The 27,891-nt window shown below is 41.2% G+C and overlaps 1 protein-coding gene across 1 annotated transcript; it reads left to right on the top strand.

Moving 5' to 3' along the window:
• The first annotated feature begins 6,813 nt into the window (after window positions 1-6,813).
• polr1c (RNA polymerase I and III subunit C) lies at window positions 6,814-25,924 on the top strand. The gene is made up of 9 exons (XM_071899049.2): window positions 6,814-6,905; window positions 7,373-7,444; window positions 7,527-7,634; window positions 8,346-8,478; window positions 8,743-8,874; window positions 15,819-15,971; window positions 18,306-18,455; window positions 22,574-22,690; window positions 23,619-25,924. Exons 1-9 carry the CDS (start codon window positions 6,834-6,836, stop codon window positions 23,735-23,737), a joined length of 1,056 nt encoding a protein of 351 aa, XP_071755150.1. The 5' UTR covers window positions 6,814-6,833; the 3' UTR covers window positions 23,738-25,924.
• The last annotated feature ends 1,967 nt before the right edge of the window (window positions 25,925-27,891 follow it).

The raw sequence follows: 27,891 nt of genomic DNA, 5'->3' as shown, positions 1-27,891 counted from the left end.
GCCATCACCACGGACACTTCGGATTATGCCGTTGGCGCGGTGCACGAGCAGTGGGTGGGCGGTGCCTGGCAACCGCTCGCTTTCTTCAGCCGCAAGTTACACCCCAGTGAACAGAAGTACAGCACCTTCGATTGGGAGCTCCTTGGCCTCTTCCTCGCCATTCGACATTTCTGTTTCCTGCTGAAGGGCTGCCAGTTCCTGGCTTTTGTGGACCACAAACCGCTGACGTTCACCATGGCTAAGGTGGCTGAACCGTGGTCCGCCCGCCAACACCGGCAGCTTTCCTACATTTCGGAGTTCCCCACGGACATACGGCATGTCGCTGGCAAAGCCAACCTCGTCGCCGACTGCTGCCGACCCGGACGTGCAGGCTTACAGGACGGCTGTCACAGGGCTGCAGCTGGAGGACGTGGTTTTGGATGACGCCGGCACCACACTCCTGTGCGATGTCTCCTTGGGTCAGCCCTGGCCCGTCGTTCCCTCTGGGTGGAGACGGTGTGTGTTCGACGCCATCCATGGCCTCTCCCACCCGGGCAAAAAGCCATCTATGAAGCTGGTGGTGGCCAGGTTCATCTGGCACGTCCTCAAAAAAGACGTGAGAGACTGGGCTGGCACCTGCATGGAGTGCCAGCGCTCTAAAGTGCACCGCCACGCCAAAGCCCCCCTGGTGCAGTTCCCGGTGCCTGAAAGGAGGTTCGACCACATCAACGTGGACCTGGTGGGCCCCCTTCCCCCCTCCCACGGTTTCACTTACCTCCTCACCATGGTGGACAGGACCACTCGATCGCCGGAAGCCGTCCCGCTGTCGTCGACGACGTCCAGCGAGGTGGCCCGGGCGTTCATCGGGTCCTGGGTCGCCCGGTTCGGCACCCCATCTGACCTCTCCTCTGACGGAGGCCCACAGTTTACGTCCGAGCTCTGGAACGCAGTCGTAGAGGGCCTGGGGGTGAAGCTCCACCGCACCACCGCGTACCACCCACAGGCCAATGGGTTGTGCGAGCAGTTTCATCACTCCATGAAGGCCGCTTTTCGGGCCAGCCTCAAGGACAGCAGTTGGGTCGACAGGCTCCCGTGGGTCATGCTGGGCCTCAGGACCGCCCCTAAAGAGGACCTCCAGTCCTCATCTGCCGAACTGGTTTACGGCCAGCTGCTGCGGATCCCAGGGGATTTCGTCCCTAATACCACGGCTCCCTGGTCCGCAGCCCGCCAACGGACCACGCTCCACGCTCCGGGACAACGCCAGTGTTTTCGCACCGGTCCCCACTTCGCCTCCCACGGTCTCACGTCCCCACAAGTCTGCAGGGTACGTTTTCATCCGCCACGACGGCCACCGTGGGCCCCTGCAACCTCCCTACGACGGCCCGTTCTGCGTCCTGGAGGCCGGGGACAAGCACTTCGTGGTGGACATCGGCGGCAAGCCAGAGCACGTTTCTGTGGACTGCCTCAAACCAGCTCACCTGGACTTGGACCAACCCGTTAGCCTGGCCCTACCCCCGCAGCGGGGACGCCCCCCCTGCCCTGCCTCCACCCCCCACCCTGCCGCAGGGTCCCCAAGGCTCCTCCTCCTCCTGCGGCCCCCGCTCCCGTTCTGCATAGCCATTGTGGCTCGGCCATCCGTCCCCCTCCACGTTGACTTTCTCTGTTATGGTGAATTCTGGGGGGACGTATGTGGCGGACTCTATAGACATTATTCACCATAATCTGTGGTTTGGGTATGTTTAACACACACAGTTATATTGTGGGCTTCTCAGGGTTAAGGAGACATGGTCCCTTTAAGAAAGTCGGGTTTTCTGAGTCTGAGCTCGACGTATGTTGTGTTTTTGAGTGCGAAGTAAATTGTCTTGCTCTGTGGTTAAAATAAATGACACGAGTTGGTGTAGTCAACGAGAGAAGTTGTCCTTCTCAACTTTCCTGCCACTTCTACAACACATTGTTTAAGTGGTAAAACATATAGCATACTCACATTGGTTTTTCTTGGCTTTTAAAAGTAATCTCTGTCTGTGATTCTATAGTAGTATAACGTTACAGTAATTCATTTAGTTTGGGAAGTGGGCAGTGGCAATGATTGGGGGCTGGGGATGGATGGGTAGGAGGAGGTTCTATTGAAAAAGAATAGCTCGGAGCAGCTCATTTAAAAAAAAAAACGGAAGAAATGAATGTGAACTAGTTCATGTTTTGGGACTGTGAACTTAGTTCAAAATTCAAAATTGTGAACTATGAACGTGAACTAGTTCATTTTAATCTGTGTGAACTGAACTTTGAGCTAGCTCTTGTGAAGTGTGAACTTGCACAACACTGTGCACCTTAATGATCAAAGTGACACAACAGTGCGTACACATTGGTTTCTCCACCAGATAGTGTGCCAACCTGCCCTCCATTCAGGACTTATACATCTCGAGTCAGGAAACGGGCAGGAAAGATCACTGCAGACCCATCACACCCTGGACACAACCTGTTCCAACTCCTCCCCTCTGGTAGGCGCTACAGAACACTGTACGCCAAAACAACCAGACACAAGAACAGTTTCTTCCCACAGGCCATCACTCTGATGAACACTTAAATCAGTCATACAGTGACAGAAACTATCCCTGTGCAATAAACCTGTAACACCTACCTCATGTATATAATTCCCCCCCCCCGCCATGCACGCACACCACACAAACACACAACCCTAACTGCAATACAAAGGGGGAGGAAAAAAGCAGGAGTGAAAGGCCCAGGTCAGGGATTTCCTCCTGCTCCTCCTCCCCCATCATCATCATCATCATCATCTGTGCAATATCTGATTTAATTAATTTGATTCTTGATTCTAATGTGTATAATGTGCAGTGCCTGAAATGGGCCGGTACTCACCGGTACTGAGTACCGACACTTCTGATTTTTGTTCACATGAGTACCCTTACTTCTTATTGCGTACCGGCACCTCCTGGTACGCCTTAGTTGAATGAAGAGAGTATCTCCGAGAGCAACGAAAAACCGGAGTCAAATTCCTTGTATGTCTACATACTTGGCCAATAAAGCTGATTCTGATTGGTAACTGTCTGGCCATTCGTAGGCCAGTGGGTCACATATCCACCCATTCAGATCAAGTAATTTTACCCAGTTACTTAACATTAATTTGTTAAAGTAGCCTTAACCCTCATGGTCATTTGGTCCAAGTGACAGCACGTACTCTGAAAAATCATTTTTGGCATGATTTTGAGGTTTCAAATGGGCCACGCCTACAAGGTGCGGTACAAGTGCAAAACCCTATTCAATTTCTATGGGCAAAACAAAAAAAATTGATATTTTCTGTGGTTGCGTTTTCTGTCTGTCTAATAATTAAAATGTGGTGTTGTGAATTGGCTATAACCTTTTCACGTTTGTCAAACAACTGCATGATCATTATAATTGCGTTGTCTGGAAGTCACAAAATTCTAACAAGCTAGCAAACTTTTGTGCAAACGTCCATTCAAGAGAGGAGTCAAGCTAGCATTTTAGCAGAAAAAACATTTCAGTGATCTTGCTGTTGTTTGACAGCCATGAAAAGGTAACGACAAATTATTTACACCATATACATTTCATATAAATTATTAGAACACAGACAAAACAACCACAGAAAATGTTGATTTATTGTTTTGCTCATAGAAATTGAATAGGGTTTCGCACTCATCGCACTTTGTAGGTGCGGCCTTTTTACAGTGTCATTCTTATGTATTGTTCACCGTTTTTCTAAAGGTACATCCAGCTAGTTTGTTACGAATACGTAGCTGCTTACGAATGTGTATGCTAACGTTACTGTACTGTAGGCGCTTTCTGCCTCCACTCTGTTCGCAGGCTTGTGACGTAATCAATGTTTACCAACAGAAAAATGGTCTAGGCCAGGGGTCTTCAACCTTTTTCAGCCCAAGGACCCCTTGGTCGATAGAGAAACAGAGCAGGGACCCCCTAGATTAAAAAAAAAAAAAAAAAAAGTTGTTGCATTTTAAACCTGGCCTATAATAACATTTATAATCCCTTAACCTATTTATATACTCAGTTATTATGCTTACGGTTGCTAAAACGTTTATACATAATTATTATTGATGATGATTATAGATTGAGGCTTATACTTTTTTTTTTTTTTTTTTTTTTTTACACTGAAACATTTAGCTTAACTTTAGCTTCAGGATGACACATAGGCCTACCTCTGTGAGATGACTGACCCTGATGAGTGGCACACAGCTTGTCTATTCTGGGGGAGATGGAGGTTGTCAGGCAGAGCATCATATCATCCTCAGGCTGCAGTCTTGAACGGTATTTACTCTTCAGGTAGGTGAGGGAGGAGAATCCACTTTCACAAAGATAAGTTGTTGCAAAAGGCAAAAGGCTCACCATTGCCTTTGCTGTCAGCTGGTGGAAGGCTTTCTGGCAATAGATCCAGAACAGGATGAGAGGCCTTGACTCATACACATTCTTGTGCGTACTGTCTGTGGATAGGTCGATCAGCTGATCTTCCTCAGAGGCTGTCAAGTTTGAGCAGTCCAATGCATTGTGTTTGAATGGAAACTATCCATGTAGGAAAACGACTCAATTCTGACTTTATATATTTTTTTTCCCTTAGAATTATGACTTTATTTCTCAGAATTATGACTTTATATCTCGGAATTCTGAATTAATTTTCTATTTTTTTGCGAGAGAAAAAAAAAAAAGTCATTACACACATTTTCTTATTCCTCTCCTGTAGATTCAGTTTCACCCCCAGTTCAATGGGGCACAATTTGTAGTTTTCCTAGCCACACTAGTTGAATGTAGATATAGTGCTTTTCTCACTTCATATGCATACGGTACATGTTGTAAGTGGCCCCACACTTAACACACACACATAAAAACAAAGCTTTTGGTCATGTTCAGCTGCTGTATATACACTTACTTCTTGTATCGAGAGCTCTGTCATTGAATTTAAGAATAAAATTACAATCACCATTTTTGGTTTTCGGTGGTGGGGTTATTAGTTGTTTGGGATTATCCATATCCAAAAATGTAAAGAGTTTTGAAACTAATGGAAATCGTTTTGTTGTTCTACATTGTTGTCAAAATACATTTATTTGACAATTTCATTTCCAAGCTCTATGCAAAGTACTCTATTATATTGTAATAAACCTTGGTTTAGGTATGAATATTAACTGGACAGGCTGAAAAGCTTCTGCCACCACCTTTTTTCCCAGTCTGGTTCGGTGTCAGAGATCTGAGAACAACACACACTTAACGACGTAAGAAGAATATAGGCTCTTTATTTCACAAAGATCAGTTCATCAGACAACAGCATGTTCTTCGTGGACCGAATAGAGGACTGGCCAAGCTATTACATACCCCCCTCAGACAAGTCTGTCCCCCAGCTAACCAGCCACCCTCAGTATCACAGCAAACCAAACCACCCCACGCAGGTAAGCACACTAGGCAATCGACATGCGGATACACACACCCGTGACGTTGCAAAGTGCATTTAAGCAAACACACTGAGCTTAATGCAGTAAAAGACACACAGGATTTCACCCTAGATAGGCACACTTGATTTCACACTACTATGGGGCGCGTTGATCAAACTGGGCTAGACAGGCATGTATCCCCCCATACCTATCAGCTAACTTTCCCCCAGCTTCCCCCGGTTCCCACAGATTACTGCTGTTGTATTTAAGATCTATTAAAATCCTACAAATAACCACAGAAATGGACAAGGACAATAATAAACAGGACTCAACACAAAACACTAACACTTTCCTATTTAAAATGACCACTTAACTGTCCGGTTGGTCAAGACCCTCCCTCGGGGTCTAGGCTTGTGGTGCTGGTCCGACACGGCCGCAGCGAGAGCCCGTGGGGAGAATCGTCGGTCCAGCACTGAAACAACGGAGCGGCTGACAGCGTGTCAGACGCCAACACACAGAGCTGGGAAGCGGTAGGGCACTCCTACAGTTCCCCGGTCCCTAACTGTCATCAGCCCTACCACAGGAACATCTCCCCCTGTACTGTCTGTCTTCGCCGCCGGCAGCCCTAAACGGCTACGAACGACCCCCACCCCTCTACCGTGAGTGCAATAACAGTGGCTTCGTCGGGCAGATTACCCCTCGACATGCATCATGCGCCGCTCCCCAGGACAACTGCCACTCGCTCGGCTCTGATTTACCAGTTCACCATCTCAGCAATCAAGTCCAGCTGAGAATGATCAGCTCACAGAGTCTCTGTGAGCGGCAACAGTCCAGATCAGGTGAAAACCATTAGTCTTTGATCAGTTGTCACAGCCCCCACAGAAAACCACAACCCAAGTTCACCACAATATCAAAGTGACGAGGAAATTATAGGCCTATTAATTACAATAAAACTCTACAGTAGGCCCCCTACCTTTATATTTGTTATTCCAGCTCAGCATTAACTTGATTCGTGGACATTAAAGGGCGATTTCTGCACCCAGCCTACGTCCTCTTCTTGTCAATTTCGGTTAATTATTAATTATTAGTTAGGGAGATTTCTCGACTCAACCGTGTTTTAACTGGCAGTCTCGTTGGGCTTTTATTTTGAAACGAAAATGATATTGTGGCCAGTTTCACGGAACTCAGTCGAACATGCGCTCAGAGAGGAAAGAGAACAAATCAAAGAAGGTTATAAAGGCGGGAATCCGGGAATTTATATTAAGACAATAATAATGCAAGTCACACGTTGCAGAATTTTCTTTGATTTTATTAATCAAACAGCATTAAGGTAGAATCTGGTTCACACTCCGAAGCAGAAGGTGGCGGTAATGCACCTATAACGCTAGTTGCCAACCGCCGTTAATTAATAATAAGAAGAAGAGGACGAGGACGAGGATAAGGATAATGGCGGCCGCCACGAGCAACGTGGAAGACATTCGGAATCGAGTCATTTTGGGAGAATTTGGTGTGAAAAATGTAAGCAGGCTGTTTATCGTGATTGCAACAAATTACTCTTTTAGCCGCCATATTCAGGGTTTGTCTGGAGCTGCTGGACTGGCTTTCTCGCTAACTTACCAACTCTAACAAACTAAACCTTGCTATATGCTATACGTTGAACTAAACTTGCTTAGTTGAATACTTAAACTGTCAGTTAGATGAAGTAACACCAGCGATGGAAGTTCACTAAGTAGGCCGGGATCAAAATTATCTCGTGGGTGGACGCTTACTGGACGTTGTCAACATGTTATGATCCATGTTATGATGTAATACATAAAAGAATCAATATGGTAACGGAGTTAAACTGTTCTGTAAGAAGTAGTGACATATGTAGGCTATTGGGTTTGACATAAAATAGTAATTGACAACAGTAATGTAACAGTAGCCTGATTAACTCAGGCCCTGGCATGAAACACTTTTGTATTTTGGCTTTTCTTTGTTTTCAGGTTCATACAACTGATTTCCCTGGAAACTACCCAGGCTATGATGACACTTGGGATATGCAAAAATTTCAAAAGGTAAGCTACTGGGGTATGCAGACTGGATAGTTTATGGCTGTATAATTTCTGGTAAAGTTTTATATCTCACCCCTCTTTGCAGAATTTCAGAATTGATATAGTGGATCTGGATGAGAATTGCATGGAGTTTGACATGGTAGGGATTGATGCTGCCATTGCCAATGCCTTCCGAAGGATATTACTTGCAGAGGTATGTTTTGCCCTCCAAACATGTTGTGACGGTTTGACTAGGTGATCCGAGTAGTCACGATGTATCATATCTCTTCAGCTAGGCCTGCTTGATGTTGACATAAAATTATGTTGTGAGTGTTTTGCTGAATGTTGTAGTATGAATTTGAGCCAGGACATTACTTTTTGGAGCACTGTAAAAAAAAAAAATATGTAAATGAGGGATGGGACGATATATTGAAATTCAATATCGCGGTACAAAAATGTGACAATATGTATCTTGGGGCAGAAAAATGATTCGCAATATAAGCTACATTCTCATTCTCCTGCTATTGTTTGTAATGACATTTTAAAATTGTAGTTTACGTTGTAGCAAGCCAATTCTATTGCTAGGAACATTTATGTTCAGAAAATAAACAAATCTGCACAGTCAGACTTTGTTGTCATTGAACTTTTATTTATTACATTGTATTGTGGTTGTATCGCATCATGAACCCCATTAGCGTATTGTATTGTGAGATAATCATCATCCCATCCCTAGAAATGAGATGATAATCCTTAGGATCTACTCAGCTTTAGAGAACATCATTTTAGGGTCTGTCTGAAAGAACAACTGAATGTTAAGAAATTGCCTGTTTTGTGCACCTGGCCAATTTTTGGGAAAAAAAGATTGTTTAGGCTTTCATTTCATGTAAATATCTAATGATAACTTTCAATGGATTGTTCCTTCAAGGTGCCCACTATGGCTGTTGAGAAGGTGTTCATCTATAATAACACATCCATCATCCAGGATGAAGTCCTTGCCCACAGATTAGGCCTCATCCCCATCAAAGCTGACCCTCGCCTGTTTGAGTATAGAAATCCTGGTAAAACAATGCACTTCACCACATGGACAAAAAGAATGCATATTCAATTAGTGCTTCCCCTTCATTCTGTGTCAATCTGTCAAAAAGACATTGGGGGAACATACTAATAAAGATTTTGAGGTTTTGGTTATCACTATTCCTGTGTCTGCAGAGTGAGGGTTAGAAATACTTCATCAGTAACTATATCCTTGTTTTTGCATGTATAACTTTAGAAATAGATTGTTTAATTTCTTTTCTCATGTAGCATGCTTTTGTTTATTCCAGGTGAAGAGTCTGGAGAAGTGGAAGGTTCAGAAATAGACACAATTCAACTTCAGCTAAAGATTAAATGCAGCAGAAACACCAGAGCCAGCAAAGACTCCTCAGACCCAGGGGAACTGTATCTAAACCACATGGGTACGTTTCAGGTGATGCACAATTAACTTGTTCATGCAACTTGTATGGTGGTGTATTGTGGTGATGTTGCACAAAGCCCCCACAAAGCCTCCCATGGTCTCTTAAGTATTTGTGCCATTTTTCTATTGCTATTATTTTCAAATTAATTAATATTTCAGTCAAAGAAAATGATGTTTTATGTGTAGGAGGCTTCAGGCTGGCTAGCCAGATAGCCAAATATATTCTTATTGGCAAGATTGAAATCCACCAAGCTAGCAGCTTGTTCAGTGCATTTTCCCATTAGCTAGCTTGCAGCCAGTCCGTTTCTAGTATACATAAATGACAAATAGTCTGCATGAAATAAGTATCTATGACATGGTTTGGTGTCACAAAAATGTACACTTTGATGAAATTGCAAGGGAAGTTGCGAGTTTTGTAACTTAGATGTTTTAAAATAACAGCGTTCTCTGCTGAGCCTCTACGGATCGCACAGCGAGCGATTGCCATAGTAACGAGGGACTCAACTGCGGTGTTACAGCTGAAACTACTGTAAAACGCTAAATACAAGCCCTTAGCTGAGGAGATCATTTTAGGGGTTTGTGACACCGCATTATGTAATAACACCGCATTATGTAATAACACCGCATTATGTAATAACTCGACAAAATGTAATACATTTTCACTTCGTTATGTAATAACACCCGCATTTTGTAATAATCTGCCGCATTTTGTAATACACAGCCTGACACAGTCAGTTCTGATTCAAAAGTTTTGAGGATTAGGCTACTTTTAAGATCGACAGGGAGTCTGTTTCACAGATGCGCAGCATAGTGACTAAAGGTTGCTCCCTGAGTTGCTTCCTGAGTTCCTGAGAAGTCCCTGAGTTTGGCTGTATTTGTAAGATGATAAAAAGCTGATCTTGTTACTGCTTTTATGTGGCTATTTAGACTAAGATTAGAGTCAACTATAACGCCGGTCTAATTTAATATTTGGAAAGTTTAATTTAGCTTAATTGTTAAAAATATAACGTGTACAGATGAAGACATCCATTTTGGTTGGTTATTACATAATGCACTGTATTATTACATTTTCATCATACAAAAAGTGCAAGTCCCGCATTTTGTAATAACCACCGCAATATGTAATAATTTATTACAAAATGCGGGGAAATTTATTACATATTGCGTTCAAGCTGTGTATTACAAAATGCGGCAGATTATTACAAAATGCGGGTGTTATTGCATAATGAAGTGAAAATGTATTACATTTTGTCGTGTTATTACATAATGCGTTGTTATTACATAATGCGTACAGGGCTTCATGCAACGCTCCTAAAGAAATCCCTGGCCTCAGGGAATTTTAAAAAGGTTTTTCATGCAACTGGGCACAGGAGTTTGATTCTACCTGTTTTTAAGGACTGATTCTGGATCACCTATTGTCTCAGCACCGTGGAGCTGCTTTTGAGACTCCTCCATACTCCATATTCCTGATCCAGAATCAGTCCTTATAAACAGGTAGAATTAAACTCCTGCCCCTTCAGTATTAGCTTTTACTCTGTTACACTAAATAAAGTATTAACTTTACCGGTCACATAGCAAAGCGGACGATACTGTGCCATTTTGCGTAGAGGCAGAAACTAAAATTACACCCTCATAAGCATCAGCTCTGACATTGAAAATTAATGGAAATTCAAAGCGGTTTTGGCAATGGTTTTTCAAGATGCTGTTTTGATCGTTCCAGCATGATGAATTCTACAGTAGAGGAAATACTGCAGCAACATCTAAAAATAAAAATGTTTGGCAATTTATTTAATTCCCACTGGACGTGCGCACCGTGTGCGCCAACAAAATAGCATTTATGGATATAGTGGGTTTTCCCGGTATTTTCAGGTTCACAGCCGCATCATCGACAATATACTCTTGTTCAACAACCTTATTCATATAGGCTTGCCAATATAGTGCATAAATCATACTAATACTACTAAGTCTTGAGCCATTTTCACCAAATCTTAACATCAAATTAGTAAAGTCATAATAACATTACTGCATCCACCCAAATAAAGGCATCACACGTCAGCCTGGGAGGACCGCACAAATATTAAAAAGTTAAAAGCTACGGTTTCAAATTTTGTATTCATAAGGTTGCTCTCTAACTATTGAATAAACAGGGATTTTCAGTTTTTGTAAACCACACTTTAATATAGAGTAAATTGTGTGATTATATTGTGTGAGTCCTTGTGTGCATTCTGGATGACTAAAAGAGGAGTATTGAGGTTTTTCTTGATCAACCAATGACGGCATCTAAAAGTGAGCATCATACCTAGCAATGGGGTCAACCACACCTCCTCACCATTCCTTGCTCAGAGTTGCTCTGAGAACTTTCCTAAATCGCTGAACTCTGAATGTTTGTGAATACGGCCCCTGAAGTTTATAAATCGCATGCATGTGGACGGTTCTGCAATTGACAGATGATTTGGAGTTCACTGAAAAACAGTGTAGGTGTTTTTAGGTGTAGGTGATCACTCGAATAAACAAAAGTTTATTATACGCATAGCAGCAAGCTGAGAAACGAACGCGTTTCAGCGCTAAGCCTTCATCAGCATTTTTGTTCGTTTTGTTAGGTAAAAACTACATTACCAGACCTCTTCTGGTAATACTAATGCTGTCCGGATAGGGCCAGTGGTTTGATCTGGTTGAGCTGCTAGTGCTGCTGCTTCGTCCATCTGTCTGAGATCCTCATCTGTGTGTTCTGGTTCAGAGAAATAAGGCTGGGCAAAGAACTATTGTTCCTCTGCTTTATTGAAGTTGAAGAGTAGCAGTGTAAACACGGAATTGTTGAAGATTGTGTGTTCTTGTCGAGCAGGTCAGGGTGCATTTTAATTGTGAATGTTTTAAAAAACAGCTGTAATGAAGATTTGCGCTAAAGTGTGGCCTAAATATAGGTCTTCTCCTTTTTCCTTTTTTGCTGCACGAGCTGTATGGAGTCATTTTCTAGTCATTTTTTGCCCTTTTTGGCTGGACCGCAACAGCGGGGCCAGCCCTATAAACGCAAATGTCTGTTACTGACTGACTGACTGAGTGATGAAGTTACACCATTGGTTGGCTGTGGCACGTGGCACATCATAGGATCACAGAGCCAGAAATTTAAATTTTGTTTTCTCCACCATTTTGTTTCTTCGCTTCTGCCACACAGTAAGCAGGCTGACCAATATCATGCATGTAAGCTGAAGCTAACTGAAGCTAAAGTTGAATCTATACAATTATATCATATCGCCGTTTATTTCGATGTATATGCGCGAGCTCAGTCCACCTGACAGCCCTCTGTTCTGTCGGCGGAGAGAGAGACACAGACAAGCATGGAGGTTTCGGTGCGCCGAGGGCTTACTGCCGACGCTTCCCGGAGTTTCCCGGGGGCACAGTTCCGGCCAGTGCCGATAGCTGGGCGCTGATTTGTTTCTGGTGATCCGGCTGAGATTTCGGTGGGGGTACCGACGCCGATGCGTCACCGGGTGTCCGGCGAACAGCGTTTTCGGCACCGATGAGTACCAGAGCGACCGGGGCTTGGATCAGGAGGATCAATGCGGGCCGTGGGCGCGGTGGAGAGGACAGCGGCGGAGAGAGGAGACGGACACGGCCCAGCCATATACTAGGTTTTGACCTAGTCTTGTTGGAACTCTAAAAACTGGAACCCAAGGACGTCAGTTGTTTTGGAGAAGGCTTGGGCGTGCAGATCAAGGCTGGTCATTTTACACGTTTAAAATGTATACCTGGAAAAATAAACCGTGAGATTGTGAATTGTGAAAACCATGGCACGTTTATTTTGAAAAGCCTCTCGCTCCGCGGCGGAGCATCCAGACCTGCAGCTGAGTCTGCCAGGTTTCAAACTTCATCGTCGGTTGTGTACAGAGAAAGTAACTGACAAGCTTTGCCTCCCTCCCAGACTCCTACATGCTTGTAAGTTTGTAATCTTACCCTGATATTATTACAACACCACATTTTCACGTATTTTTTGATTCTTAAAATAGTAAGGCAGCTGGTCTGGTTAAAACTCCAAAAAACGTACTAATGTTAGCTAGCTACAACAGGGCTTGTTATTAAAATACTTTTATGCTTGAAAATAACACAGTCCCGCTATAACAACGTTTTAGAGATGAACCAACAGGTACTGTACTGGCTTTTTGTGTGTACGTTATGTTGCTATCGACTTCACGTTAAAGCCGGGTGTTGTAGTACGGCTTGGGGGAAAAAACACACATGCTCTTAAAGGGCCGGCGCACCACAACATGAAATGACTAGAAAACAGTCTATGCTGGAAAGCACGTAATATCACTGCAGTTCGTTGGAAGGAATACACAACTACATAAAACACTCTTAATTCCAAGAAGGAAAACTGTACTTATTCAAATTATTATTACTAGTGCAGTGCCCGTTCGCGCCGCTGCTGCAGAGAGCGCTGTTTGCCCCGCCCCGCTGCTGCACAGAGCGCTGTTGGCTTGTTTATTCAAAGTTTATTAATATGAACGTGTCGCGTGTCCAAATTGCACCAAATCCGACACTGCACTTCCTTGGGTCCCCAGCAATACACCTGCCAAGTGTGAAGTCGATCGGACGAAGGGTTCTCGAGATATGCGACAGACAGACAGACAGACAGACAGAGATTTCTTGCTTTATAGTATGATGATGTTTATAATTCCTACCATTTATGAAAAATAAATTATATTTGCATTTTGGTCTACTGATTGAGATACTTGAGTTCATATGAATTACTAGATTACTTTCAATGCTTTGATGTTCAGCACTAGCAGGTAGACCTTGTCTGTCTTCCAGTGATTAAATAAAAATTCTATGTGGAAAAAAATATATGTGATTTGGCTATTAATGTGCCAAGGTATGTATAGCTTAGAACGGTCAAGCTACAATGTTATTATACTGAGGAATTTCACTGTTCATTCAATGGTGAAATTACTTATTGAGGGAATGACTTATGCACACTCTAATATGATATGTGAACTCAAATCAAATTGAAAACAGCAATATCTCCTTGAAAATTGAAAAAAATATGGATAAGTACTTAGTACACAGTGAGGAGTACAAACCACTGTATGGCATTGGACTGGGCAAGGCCCAGGTCAGAGGTCAGCTAATGTTGGTCTCCACAAGTATAATATGTCTTTATACTGTAGGTATATGCATAGCTCACTCTATTGCTTTTCTTGATAACACATTTTAGCCAGTCGGACTGTACTTGTGTTTTGTCGCGAGTCACACAATGATGATGTGCTACTCAAAAAAAAAAAAAAAAGTCCAATGTTGGCAGGTCTGAATATGGAGCAGAAATATTATTACAGCATTCAAATGGATACCGTTTTTTTTTTTCACTATTTAATTGTAGAGCTGCATGTAGCGCATTGATTTGCCCCTACTTGCTCTGCGTGTGCTCTCTCTCGCTCTCTTTCTCTGTCTCTCGCTCTCTGTCGCTCACTGTCGCTCGGTCTCTATTTTTTTTTCCATGCCAAGAAGACAGCTGGCTGAATTCCTGAAAAGAACTAATTAAGCAATATCGATAGTGATATTGCTTTTATACAACAGTTTTATAAACAAAGCTATTCATCAAGTAATGGTAATTTGAGACAACAGATGATTTTTGTCTGTTATTTGTCTCCGCCAACAAAAACAGTTCCCTCAGGATTCCACTACCAAGTGTTGCCAAGCAACAGGTAAACTGTTTCCTGACTGCAAGCTAGCTAGCTACTTTTAGGTTAGCACAGACGATTTCAGCTTACTTTCTTCCCAATCTTCCGCCTCGGCCGACCGTTCATAATTAAGGTCAAATGTATCCATATTTGCGTTGTCGCTACTAGGTGCGAATGAAGTTAGAGTTTTGTGTGGACGTGTACTGGGAATATCTGGTAAGCGTTTGTTTGTTGCACAACACTGTATTGTCTGCTAGAAGTGCTAACCAGCTGGTTAGCTTGCCAGCTACTCAGCTAACGTCAGATGACGTTGTGGTGATCCGCTTTTTATTTCTCCTCACAAGAAGCGCTCCAGGCAGAGCTTTCCCCACACAAAAAAACGCTATGTGTGAATGCAGCCTAATCAAGGTTACATCAGAACACCTGTGAAGCGGAGTGATACATACAGTACAGCGTCCCAGTGCTGTTATACTGTATATCAGCACTCATGGAATGCCTCTTCTCCAATCAAATTGCTCGACCGGAACTAACTGTTGTATAACAGTTATTAACGTTATTCGGAATAAAGCTGGGTTTCCGAGATCAACACGCCGTATAGCTGCTAGTCAGTATCCACTGAGTGGACTGATAACGTTAATATTAACTTTTTGACTCTGAATGTTTGCTCCCTCAATCCAGATTAATAAATATTTTCAAAGAAGGAAAAGGACTCGTCCTGAGGAGGAGCAGGGACAGTCTGGACCAGAGGAGCTGCTAAGCAGTAAAACAGAGTAGATAATGTAACAATGTCAAAGGCTAGTAATTTAACGATGTAAAGATACAGGTGAAGTTGACAGCACCCTCCCCCACCCCCACACCCGCTAACTCACCTACCACCACAAATGGATTCGAATTCTGTGGGAAACACTGCATCCACCATTGTTTGCACTACTGCGCTCGTCGTTGGGGGAGGTGGAGCTGGTTGAGCCTGGACAGTTATAAGGGGTGGGATGGGCTTTTTTTTACAGCCAATTAAAAATACATTGAGCTGAATAGAGACAACAAAAAACAAATGGGTAATGAATGAAATAGAAGTTCATCCCTCCACCATGTCCTTTGGCACACTGAGAAGATTGTAGGCTAGATTAAAGTGAATTTCTTCTTGTTGGGTATTTAAGAAGTTGTGTTCCTTTTTATTGAGTGTATGTGTGTCTGCAAATTATTTAAGTCCAAAACAAAAGTAAGCATGATCTTCTATGTGATTCTTCCCCTTACCTGTTCTGTCTTATCTCAGTTTATTCCAGGGACATGAAGTGGGTACCCATTGGGAACCAGGCAGATGTGTTCGCTGATGCCAACATCGGACCAGTGCATGATGACATCCTGATAGCCCAGCTACGGCCAGGACAGGAACTGGACATTATCATGCATTGTGTGAAAGGCATTGGTAAAAGGACTTTAAAGTCGAGATGAAACGGCATTTCGAGAGTATCTAACTTCTGTATCGTGACGTATTTCTGAGTGAAACAGGAAAGACAGGCGGGACATAACGTTGGGAGGAATTTGATTTGAACGTTGAAAAGTGGGTGTGTCATAACACCCGAAGACACACCGAAATACCATGCTGTTGCTAGCTAGCTAACTAATGAATCTTAGCCTCTTAGCTCTGTGCGCTAAAAGTTGAAGATTGATTGATGGGTGGATGTCATGATATTATTGGTTGAAATTAGTTACGGGCATGCTTACGTAAGCACACGGCATATTTTGTTTTACAGGAAGAAAACATGATTGAATTTTGATATAAGAATACAATGAAATTGATTTTTGGTATTTTTTTTGGCATATATTGTTAAATAGGTGCACAGTATGACCGGGGATGTGATCTAAAAGGGTTAAAAAGGCATTTTTCATTTCATCTCGTCTTTAAGCAATATTCCACGTAGTTTTAACCTGGGAGTCATTTGGCACTTGATCACCATGAAAACCATAATATAAATTACTCACCAAGAGCGGATGCAGTTGGGACCAGTTCGGAGCGTTACGATTTTTACTTCCCATTAATTTGAATGAGGCCACGTAAATAGCCTGAAAACTGCAATTTAACACATTTGTGAACATATTCAACAACAGATCCCGCTACTGTGATTTTCAATTGACTGTGGGTCCATGTTTTAGAACATAATTTCGCTTGATAGAAGAGAACATAGCGGAAGGATACCATTTAGAAGAGAGAGTTCCTGTTTGGGAGACCAGATCTACTTTTATATTTAAATACTAATTTTAGTGTAAAACAAGAATGAAAATGCACAGTGAGGACAGACCCAGGGCTGCTTTGTTGTCATAAAAGCGGGATATGTTTACAAACATGTTAAATGTCAGTTTTCAGGCTATTTTTGTGGCCTCATGAATGGGAAGTAAAAATCTGAATGCTACAAACTCGTCCCAGCTGCATCCGATCTTGGTGAATAGTTTATATTATGGTTTTCATGGTGGTAAAGTGCCAAATAACCCCCATGTTAAAACTAAGTTGCCACCTTGTATCATGAGTCATATGACGTAGGCACAGTGCGCCCCTAGGCTAGCTGATAAACAGTGTTGAGTAGTTTAGCTATACAGTATATTTCCATGTGCTTAGCACATGAGAGCAATATTAGCCATTTGTATGTGACTTAACTTCCTCCACAGCGATCCCATTCATATTTTCTTGATGCAATGTAGATGAGTGCATGTTCCACAACCAAGATTCCAGGTTACTAAAAAAATATCTGGCAACATCTATTGGGTTCTCCCTCCTTGCCTTTTTTTTTCTACACTAGAAAAGAACTAGTTGAATCCGGTAGGAAAAGAGCAAAAACATTCTGACACATAAAAAGGTATGCCATCAGTTTAGTTATTTGCTCTTCTTTAAATTCTGAAGTAGCAGAAGATGTGGCTTCATCAACACAGCCAACGCTGCCATACTCACTATCACCACTATTGTTTGCATTTCTGCTGCGTTGCGTTTCGCTTATGTCACCCTTTTGGATGAGCCTCCAAAACTGATTGGACCGTCCACTTTGTGGCAGTTCTGTTGGTTCAGAACTTTGTTGTGATTTTCTCAGCATTCTTGAAGATAATCTACAATCTACTTTACTACAGTAACCAGCTCACAGCCTTTATCATGTCATCTCTTCCTTTCTCATCTTTTGGGGCAGTCACCCTCCACTGTATACTATCTGATAAAGAGGAAAGCCCTTAAAAATTCTCATTAAAAATGATTCATCATTATGTTCTGCTGATTCTAGGGTAGAGGAACTGTAGTAGTGTGTGATCCCTCACCTTCATGTGTGTGACACTCTACCTTTGTCCCATTATGTAGCAAACACAGCTTTCTGATGGGGCAGCAAGCATTTACTCATAACCAGTCAATTATTACGACTGCCCTTGTTGGGCAACATTTGAACATTCTTGTTAGCTGTATTTAATCAGGCAAGTTAACTAGGAGCACATTCTTAACCAACCTGCTTGGTTAAATATGGAAACATAATTTGACTTGCATTAAGAATTAGTGATGTTAGGCTTCTTCTGCTTTGTTATTATCTGATCCAAGTGGTCCTTAGCATGGTGCTTGCCTAGACACAGCTTGTGTCTAGGCAAGCACCATGCTAAGGACCACTTGGACCAGATCGTCCCCCTCGCTCCAATATGTTCAACTTGTGTTTCAGCTGTATTTACTTCAACATGACTCACTTGAGTGTTTTGTGCTGTATGACACTGAATCACTGCCCTGTTTTCTTTCCAGGTAAGGACCATGCTAAGTTCTCTGCGGTGGCCACAGCCAGTTACCGTCTCCTACCGGAGATCACCCTGCTGGAGCCGGTTGAGGGGGAAAAGGCAGAGCGGTTAAAATGCTGCTTTTCACGAGGAGTCATAGACCTGGAAGACCTAAATGGTAAAAATATACAAACAAGCGCATAATTTGTGATAACCTGTGACAGATTGATGCAGGTTACCGTATTGGGGCCGTTGTGACAAATGGTAGGCCTATACTTGAGATTGAGATTGTGCAGTCACTAATAAGGATGTTCATGAATAATCATTGATCTGTTATTTAGGGCTCCTTGACTGTATGCAACATCAATCAATGTTATCAAGCTAAAAGATCAATTTTGGGGTGGGGCGTAACATTTTTTTTTAGTATCTTTGTGGAAAAATTCTATCTTTTATATTGACTGTCAAATAGTATAATGTAAACATTCTCTGCTTGCTGGGTTAAAGAGTCAAACTGTTTGAATCATATGCCAATGCTGGGATTAGAACCCCTCTGTGAAAGTCTGTTGCCCTACCAAGTGAGCTAAAGCAACAGTGTGGCTGTTCAAGAAACTTGTAGGTATTGAATCTCTCTATCCCACAGCTCTATATGTGCAGTGAGGCTGTGACAGTATTGAAATTTTTTTACTGCGGTGAAAAAGTAACACCCCCCTGCGGTTTACCTCCAACTCTAGACACTGCAACATTTTATATTGTTTATCAACATTATATTTTGTATAATATGTATTGATATATTTATCAATATTATATTTTGTAATTTTCCCGTGAAATGATAAAGACTGACAACAAGAGTTAGAGGAAGTAGTTTTGAGGTACAGAAAGGGGCAAGTGCTCACATGACGCGCACCAGACGTAGGGGAAGGATGCCGAATATAGTGCCTCGTATAGCCAAGGACTCGTAGTTATGAATAAGTTAATGAGCAAGACTGGCAGAAAATTTTACTGTAGCCTATTTATTATAGCCTCTCTATGCTTGATGTAGGTCTATACTCGAAATAAATGCCTACAGGTATGTCCATTCCACCTCTGTCCCTAAAGCACCGCTTGCCAACTGTTCAGGAACAATATTGGACCTTGTACACTGGCTGGTGTTGAGAAATGCTATGGTCTAATCCTTCCATGACTTTCTCCAAATATTTAGGCTTTAAAGGCCTGTGTTTTCAGAATTTTAAAAAACGATTGTAAATATATTTTTTGCAGTTTTCTCCCTGCAACCTATCCACAACTTACGCAAGTACAACGGGCTACAGGGCGTTGATAGACCGGTGTGAAAGTCTCTCCCTCTCCTTCTCCTTTTTTCCATCTACCAAGTCAGCGTCTTCAAAACTCCATGTAAAGTAATTTGACACATGATTACTCGCATACCTTTCGAACACCGGTGTGATGAGCACAGATCTCCTGCATATGAAACGTGGGATATCCTGTCCGTGGATGAACCACGCAAAGGAACCACTTCAGGGTCATTCTGTGTCAACTCAACCAGAGCTCCTCGGCTCAAATTTTTGATTTTGAGCATTTTTTTTCTGGCAGAAGATATCCATAAATTATTAAGAAAGCCCAGATATTAAAGCTCACTGATCATTATTTACTGAGTTTCTCCCAGTTTGTAGAGTGGGGTGTCAACACGACAATTTTCGCCTATGATTTTGAGCAAGTTTAGGGGTCTAAAATCGACATTGAGAAAGATAGTGGCTCCACCATTTTTCTTTTACAGAGAGACTTGTAGGTGGACTACAAGATTCTGGCAGTTTCAGCACTTGATTTTGTGATGTGTGCCTATGGCAGTAGCCGAAAAACAGAAAAAACACATTTTTTAAGTTTAAATATTAATCACTCCAAAAGTATCAAAGATCCCTCAATATCCTTTTACTGGTTTAAAATAAAAAATATGTAATCTGTGTCTATGCATTTGCAAGGACCTGGGTGGTTTATTCTTAGATAATGACCTGTGAATATAGCTCCAGAATTAAGTAGTCAAATTTGACAGGTCAAAAACCAACTGTGTGACATATGGTAGGAAGCTAGCCTTTTTATGTCCATAAAGAGGTTCTGAAGTAAAAATAATATATTTTTCATTCATTAAAAAAAAAAAAAGGCAAATATTTCAAAAAAAATGTCGAGGGTCAAACCAATACATTCATTGTAAATTGAATTAAGAACTATTCCTCTCATGAAATTCATAACAAAAAACTTCAGTTTGTGTAGTAATGAAGGAAAAAGATACATTTCCAATTTTTATATTATTTTTACTTCAGAACCTCTTCTTTATGGACACAAAAGACTAGCTTCCTACCATGTGTCACACAGTTTGTTTGCAAATGCATACACACCAAGATATTTTTATTTTAAACCAGTAAGTAAAAGGATATTGAGGGATCTTTAATACTTTTGGAGTGATTAATATTTAAACTTTTTAAAAAAATCACTCAGGTGTTTTTTCTGTTTTTCGGCTACTGCCATAGGCACACATCACAAAATCAAGTGCTGAAACTGCCAGAATCTTGTAGTCCACCTACAAGTGTCTCTGTAAAAGAAAAATGGTGGAGCCGCTATCTTTCTCAATGTCGATTTTAGACTCCTAAACTTGCTCAAAATCATAGGCGAAAATTTTCGTGTTGACACCCCACTCTACAAACTGGGGGAAACTCAGTAAATAATGATCAGTGAGCTTTAATGTTTGGGCTTTCGTCATCATTTATGTATATCTTCTGCCAGAAAAAAAGTTATCAAAAATTTGAGCCGGGGATCTCTGGTTGAGTTGACACGGAATGACCCTTCAGAGAAATCCTGTGTTGACAGTCGGTCAGAGGAGAGGAGAGAGTGTGTGTGTGTGTGTGTGTGTGTGTGTGTGTGTGTGTGTGTGTGTGTGTAAGCAAGTTCCCAAAAGGATTTAATGGACAGAGCTCATTATATGTGTATAAATATTTGACATTTAGCAAATGCTTTTCATGCTGGTTATTTCCTTTTATTGTATACAATATAACACTCTAAGATAGGCTATAGGTAATATCAGATGAGTGCTTGCATAAAATTTCAAGAATTCCATGCAGTAAATTCAGATGAACACTCCTGTCATGTTTTTTTAAATACCTTATAGTTTGTTACTGTTTATCATTTAATTGTGAAGTACTTTTTTTGCAGTGTTGCTACTCAGGCGGTGTAGCTGCAATTTTAATAAAGTATACAATTAAAACGTAAAAAAAAAAACTGCGGTGATGACTGTAGTGAGCTCAACCCCACGTGTCATGTGACCGCGGTAATGTGGTAACCGTCACAGCCCTAATGTGCGGCAGGATTTAAAAAAAAAAATTTGGGACAACGTATGATCCTACCAACCAACCAGCAGAATGACTTATACTAGCTTCTGGTTGCAGCTGGAAAAAAAACAGGTGTACCTTCCTCAACCTTAAAGTAACCTTTCACTCTTGTACAACATTCATCATTTTCAATCCACCTGTGTGGTGTGATTTTGCTAGTAGTCAACCTTGGGCATTTCTGCTACTATGGCTCTAAATCGATCAAATCACTTATTTTTTTATAGTTGCGCAGTCGTCTGAAACAGAAAGATAGTGACAACTCCTGTATTGTGTGAAACACAAAATAAGTAATCACAGAGTTATGGTCGACCAGAAAGTTGTATTTTTTAATATTGCTGGCAACGGTGAGAACCAATCTATACTCTGCGGAAGTACGACAGCCATGTTTGTGAAAAAAGCCTATAGAACTGAGAGCGACAAGGGGGGTGATGGGATACACAAGACAAGCTGAAAGAGTGAAGACGGGTAACGTACATGGCAGTATGTTTTAGTGGGGACAGTGTGATTGGTGAAGTTAATAGAGAAGACTATGTTTTTTTTGTTCTGACAAATTGGAGAAGAGGGACGGGGGATGCAAGTGATGAAATGGAGCTCATAATGTTGAAGTTAAGTGATAGACCATTTTAACTTGATTGCAAATGTCCTGTACACAGCAGGAACCACAGTCCACACAATGATGAATGTATACTACTGCATACTGATTAGCACCAGTGTATTCTTTTGCTGTTGTATAAACACATGAAACATTTATAAATGTGAAAAGTCTGAAGACTCTGTGTGCAGTAGGATACTTTAATTTGGGTTAATTTGCTATTAGTTAACAGTTGTAAATTAATGGGGCAGAGGAGTGAAATGTGCAGTGAGACCCTAAATTCTGTCATAAAATGTATCCATTGAACTGAGGTCTTGTGTTTTCCACCAGGGAAAAAGGTTGCCAAAGTTGTGAACAGCCGCCTAGATACGTGCAGTAGGGAAGTCCTCCGGCACGATGACCTGAAGAATCTGGTGCAGCTTGGAAGAGTCCGAGACCATTTCATCTGTACGTATCTGCAGAATCTAGTATTACAGAGTGTATATATACCAGTGTTTCCTCTAGATGGTTCTTGCAGAAATGCAACATCATTAGGACCATGTGACACAAACTTTTCAATGGAAAAAAAAATAGTGCCACCAAATGCTGCAGCAATTACTGGGATGGTCATCCAAATAGCCAGTATACAAAATATACAGTAAAGAAATATTGGCCAGATCATCTCAGATGTAGGGGTTGGGTGCTTTTCCTCAGAGTTGCCATAGTTCACAACTTCTGTTCCTACATGACAAATATAACCATACATCTTAATTTCTGCAATGGTTGCATGCTCTTGAGGTGTGTTTTCACAGGGTCGTCATTTCACACTAGGGATCGCACTGCGTCCCAATATTGGACACTTGATGGGCGTGCCCTAAGTTTCTCCTCCATGACTACAGACCAACAAATAAACATTTCCTGGCTGCACCTGATTGGACGAACGCTTTCACTTGTTGGGCTGTTCTTGGTATCTGCCCCTGGATTTCAAACTGGTAAAACAAGGGGGCTTGTTGAGTAACTTTCTCTTATATTACGAAAACAGTTAACTGAAATGTGTTTCTGAAAACATTTGAGGCGCGAAATAAGCCATGCAGTTGCGAGTTTCGGGAGTTTCAAGAGGCGGCGAGTCACGCTGGATGCCTCTGATTTGCATAAAGTAGACTACACCTCAACTTTATGCAAATGTAGACCGGCCAACGCAACACACAGTCTCTCGAAATGCACCGTGGTGCTACCAGAATGCATTGCACGGCCGCTTACATAGAAAATGAATGTGAAGCGTGGAAATGACAGAACCTGTGAAAACACACCGTGACCGTAGTAATGTCCTAAATGTACATAGTTGTTTATTTTACTGTAGTTATACATCTTCACATGTATCCCTTCTCCCATACAGTTACTGTTGAGTCTACTGGTGTCCTGCCACCGGATGTCCTGGTCACAGAGGCTATCAAAGTTCTCATGGCCAAGTGTCAGAGGTTCCTGAATGAACTGGACTCTACAGACATGGAATGATGTACCAAATATGCACACTCACACCCACCGCAAAGGAAATGACATTGAAATAAACCACAGATTAGTAGGGATTGGTTTGTTGATACAGCAACTTCAGTGTAAGGGCTCTGTTGCAACTTTGCTGTATTCATGAAATCTATTGAATTCCTCAAAGCGGCATTTTGTTATGAGCATGTTTTATTTGATTGACTTGTATATGTTGCGGTGTGGTGTGTTCTTATGTACCATTTGTGCCACTCTTGGAAAGCAAGTTCCCAGTGATGTAATTTGTTGAGGAGCTCAGTTTTATTTGTACTAGTGTGAAAAGCCTGGTATTTAATACAAAATGATCACATCGTAAGTAATGGCTACTTGTCCAGATATACAATTTTCTGTATCATTTGCTTTCAAGTCAAATTTATTACAGACAGTATCACAGGAAGATTTGCAGTAGTTTTCATATAGTACTGTCAAGATAATAAACAATGGCACCATATTCATCACAATTTCAGAGGAAAAAGAGTGCATTAGTGGTAACTGCATGTAAACCTGATTAATAATCAAGTTATTTGAACCTGATCTCTGAGGCCTCACGAAGCAAGATTAGTGGGTTAGCGAGCTAACTTTGGGTTTAACCCTGGCTTTTCGGTCTCACGGAGGTGTCTCACTTTTAACCGGGGTAGATCACCATGGTAACCTATGCTGCACGGCTAACCTGCTCCGGAGCAGGTTCAGTTCAGGCTATCAGATCAAAACGTATGAAAGGCCTCCTGACTAATCAGCTCTCTGGAAACATGGAGTTACCATTCCTACAGGATCCCAATATGGACAAAAATACTGCATATGAATTAAAATGACAAGTAATAAAGAAAACTGTTAGGCTACTATTGAATTGACAGACAGTAAGAAGTGCTGTTTGCAGGGCAACGACCAGTAGAATCACTTTGCTTTCCATGATCATTTATTATAGTGGAGAAATGGCACGTATGTAATTGACCATATTATCAATGAATGAAAGTTACTGTTGCATATTAATTGCGCTGAATTTCTTTTATTGGATTCCTGCCAATGTTTGGTTCAGTGTAGGCTATTTCGTTCATATTCCATCACCGCAGCCCTGAAGCACATATGAGGCTGACTTTATGAATAGAAAATCTTTTTACAGCCTGAATGTGTCCACAAAATGTTTTATCAATGGAAAGTATGCCACTGTGTCCTAATGACAGGGCAGTTCCTCCAGTAATCCTCTCTAGCCTTGATCACAGAAACAATGTTACTTTTTGCTATTATGTTTTGTAATGCTGACATTTATTTATTTTAAGACTTTGTTCTTCTTTAGAGAAGAACAGAAATGTTAGTAATCCATTTCTTTCTGATGCTTTCCAGTGCTTAACGTGTTGAAAATGTCAGCATAGGGCTTATATAATCCTATAATTGGGCCTATTTATTGTCTATGGCTTTTATTGTTTTATTATTGTATTATTTTCTACTATTTCTATTGCTTCTTGTTATATTTTAGTTGTGTGCTTAGGCCTATATTCTATATCCTTTTCCCCGCTGAATCATAGTCTACTTTTCCCACTGCAACGACCTAAATTTCTCATGGTGATCAATACTTTCATCTTATCATAAGTTGTCTGATCTGGATCTGTCCATGTTGCATGTGATTGGCTATTTGTTACAAACCCTGCCTCTTTCATGTGAATGCGCTCATAGCTGAATAGGAAAATCCTGGGTTGACAGAGCCAGTTGATAACCAGCTACGTGAGACCGGTTATCCGGTATCGCCAATGTTTTGCCAAGGTTTTGTGAAGATAGCCTGACTATGTTGAACTCCGCTTCTTGAGACAGGTCCCTGCTCTCCGGCTCCCAATTTCATGTGCTACCTTCATCTCAGCTGCCTCATACCTTATATGCATACAGAGAAGCACTGCTGATACAACAATGTGATTTACTGAAAAATCCCATAGTATCTGTTGTCTTAACATTGTAAAGATTTAGCCACATATAAGATACTGGTAGTACTTTATTGATCCCCTTGGGGAAATTCAGGAATATATCATCATACATTATTGTATGGCAGCAATCCATGTAAAGTAATAGATGACGAACCCAGAAGTTTGTCATCTGAATTCATTTGCATTTACTTGAATTTAGTTACATTTTTACAGTGATACAACTTCAAGTTAATTAGTTTTACTGCACAATAAACAATATTTGTACAAAATGATTATTCATTCATTCATTCAACCTTTATTTATACTCGAGAGAATCATTGAGGGAGACCCTCATTTACAATGATTTCGAGTCAAATTACATAAAGAAAAAGAAACAATAGCAAGGAGATAAACCAACAGAGAAAAGGCAATACCACAATTAACTAATAAAAAGCCATTAAAATGTACCGATTAGGGAAAAAAGATAGATTAAGATAATTAAAATAAAATAATTAAAAAATAATCTTTAGGTTACATGATGCCCAAATTGATTAAAATAATTTAAAATGTAAAATAAAATACAGTTATGTAAAACAATAGCAAGTAGAGGTTGGGAGGTTTAAGATCAAGTTTCTAAAATGTCCAAAAGGTATGAGTGCATTGATTTTGAGGAGGTGCTGTAATTTGTTCCAGGAATCAGGTGCACTAAAATTAAAAGTAGTCTTTCCAAGTTCAGACCTGGCTCGTGGAACATGAAGCAAGAGCCGGTCAGTAGAGCGGGTCTGATAGAGCCCATCTGAGTAACAAAGTAATTCTGAAAGGTAATAGAAAGGTTGAAAATATGAGTTATTTGTTCTGAGATAATTTGTACCGAGAGCTTAAGAAAAAAAGGATCCAAATTGTCCTCTCCAGTACACTTCCTGAGATCGATGGCAAGGAGAGCATCTTTGACTACATTTGAAGAAACAGGAACTAGGGTAAACAGAGGGCTGCGAGAAACAAGAGAGTAAACTGTCATCAGTAGGAGAGGGATCTAATCCCCCATCCTCAAAAAGGTGACCGGCTGCTACAAAATGTTTATTAAAAGCCAAACTAACCTTGACCTGAGTAGGAACTGAGGAAAAGTTATTTTTATTGGAATTTAACATCCTTCCAGAAATTTGCCAGAGTTGAGTAAGAGCTAGAGATTAAATCCAGAAAATACTCAGATTTGGCTTTCCTCACCATGAATGTGCATCTGTTTCTGAGTTATTTGAAAGCAGTCCAATGGGAAACACAGAGTTTCTTTCCATTAACAAGTCAGATAGATCATTTGTAAACCAGGGGTTTGATCTATTTTTTACTTTGTGCTTTTTAAAGGGTGCATGCTTGTCTATGACTGAAAGGAAGGTCTTGATGAAATAGTCCAAAGCCAGCTCAATGTCCGGAATTTCAGATGAAAGATGAATATCACTATGATAGAGATCATTTAAAAAGGCTTGTTCATTAAATTTTTTAAAGTGACGCTTAACAATAATTTGGGATTGCGATCTCTTTAAGCGTGTGCTCCTGATACAGGCCACCGGACAGTGATCACTGACTCCAAGATCAAATACACCAGCAGAAACAATTTTATTTCAATCAATTAGCGTTGAGTTCAAAGGGTTTTTTAGATTAGATCTAGTAGGTTCAGTGATTAGTTGTGACAGATTAAGACTGCAACAGATCTCTTTAAAGTAATCAGAGGTGTCAGAAAGCCAATCAATGTTAAAATCACCCATGACAATTACCTCACTATTGACATACCTAGAGAGTATATCTGCCAGATCATTAATGGAGCTAGTGACAGCTGAAGGGGGCCTGTATATACCAACCACAGCAATAGACTCATTTGGCACCAAAACAACTTTAAGAGCAATGAACTCGAAACAATTCGGCACAGAAACAGCATGTAACAAGGAGACAGAAATACAGGATTTGATATATACGGCCACGCCCCCTCCCCTCCTGCTTCTGTCAATTCTGAATAAACTGTAATCATTTATTGCCACATCAGAGTCACTAACCCCCTTCTTTAACCATGATTCAGTAAGAACCAAAATATCAGGGTCTGCCTGAGAAACTAATATTTTAACATGATCTAACTTCTGATGTTGGAGCAGACTTCTGATATTTAAATGTAGAAATCCCAAACCTTTCCTAGATTTGAGAATGTGCGGTGCATTTAGACTAAACAATGTAGGGTTCACAGCAGCAGGA

The sequence above is a fragment of the Centroberyx gerrardi genome, chromosome 15 (assembly GCF_048128805.1).
Source record: "Centroberyx gerrardi isolate f3 chromosome 15, fCenGer3.hap1.cur.20231027, whole genome shotgun sequence".
NCBI classification, from domain to species: domain Eukaryota; kingdom Metazoa; phylum Chordata; class Actinopteri; order Beryciformes; family Berycidae; genus Centroberyx; species Centroberyx gerrardi.
Note: the sequence above shows the minus strand (reverse complement) of the source record. Positions and strands in the feature narration are given on the sequence as shown.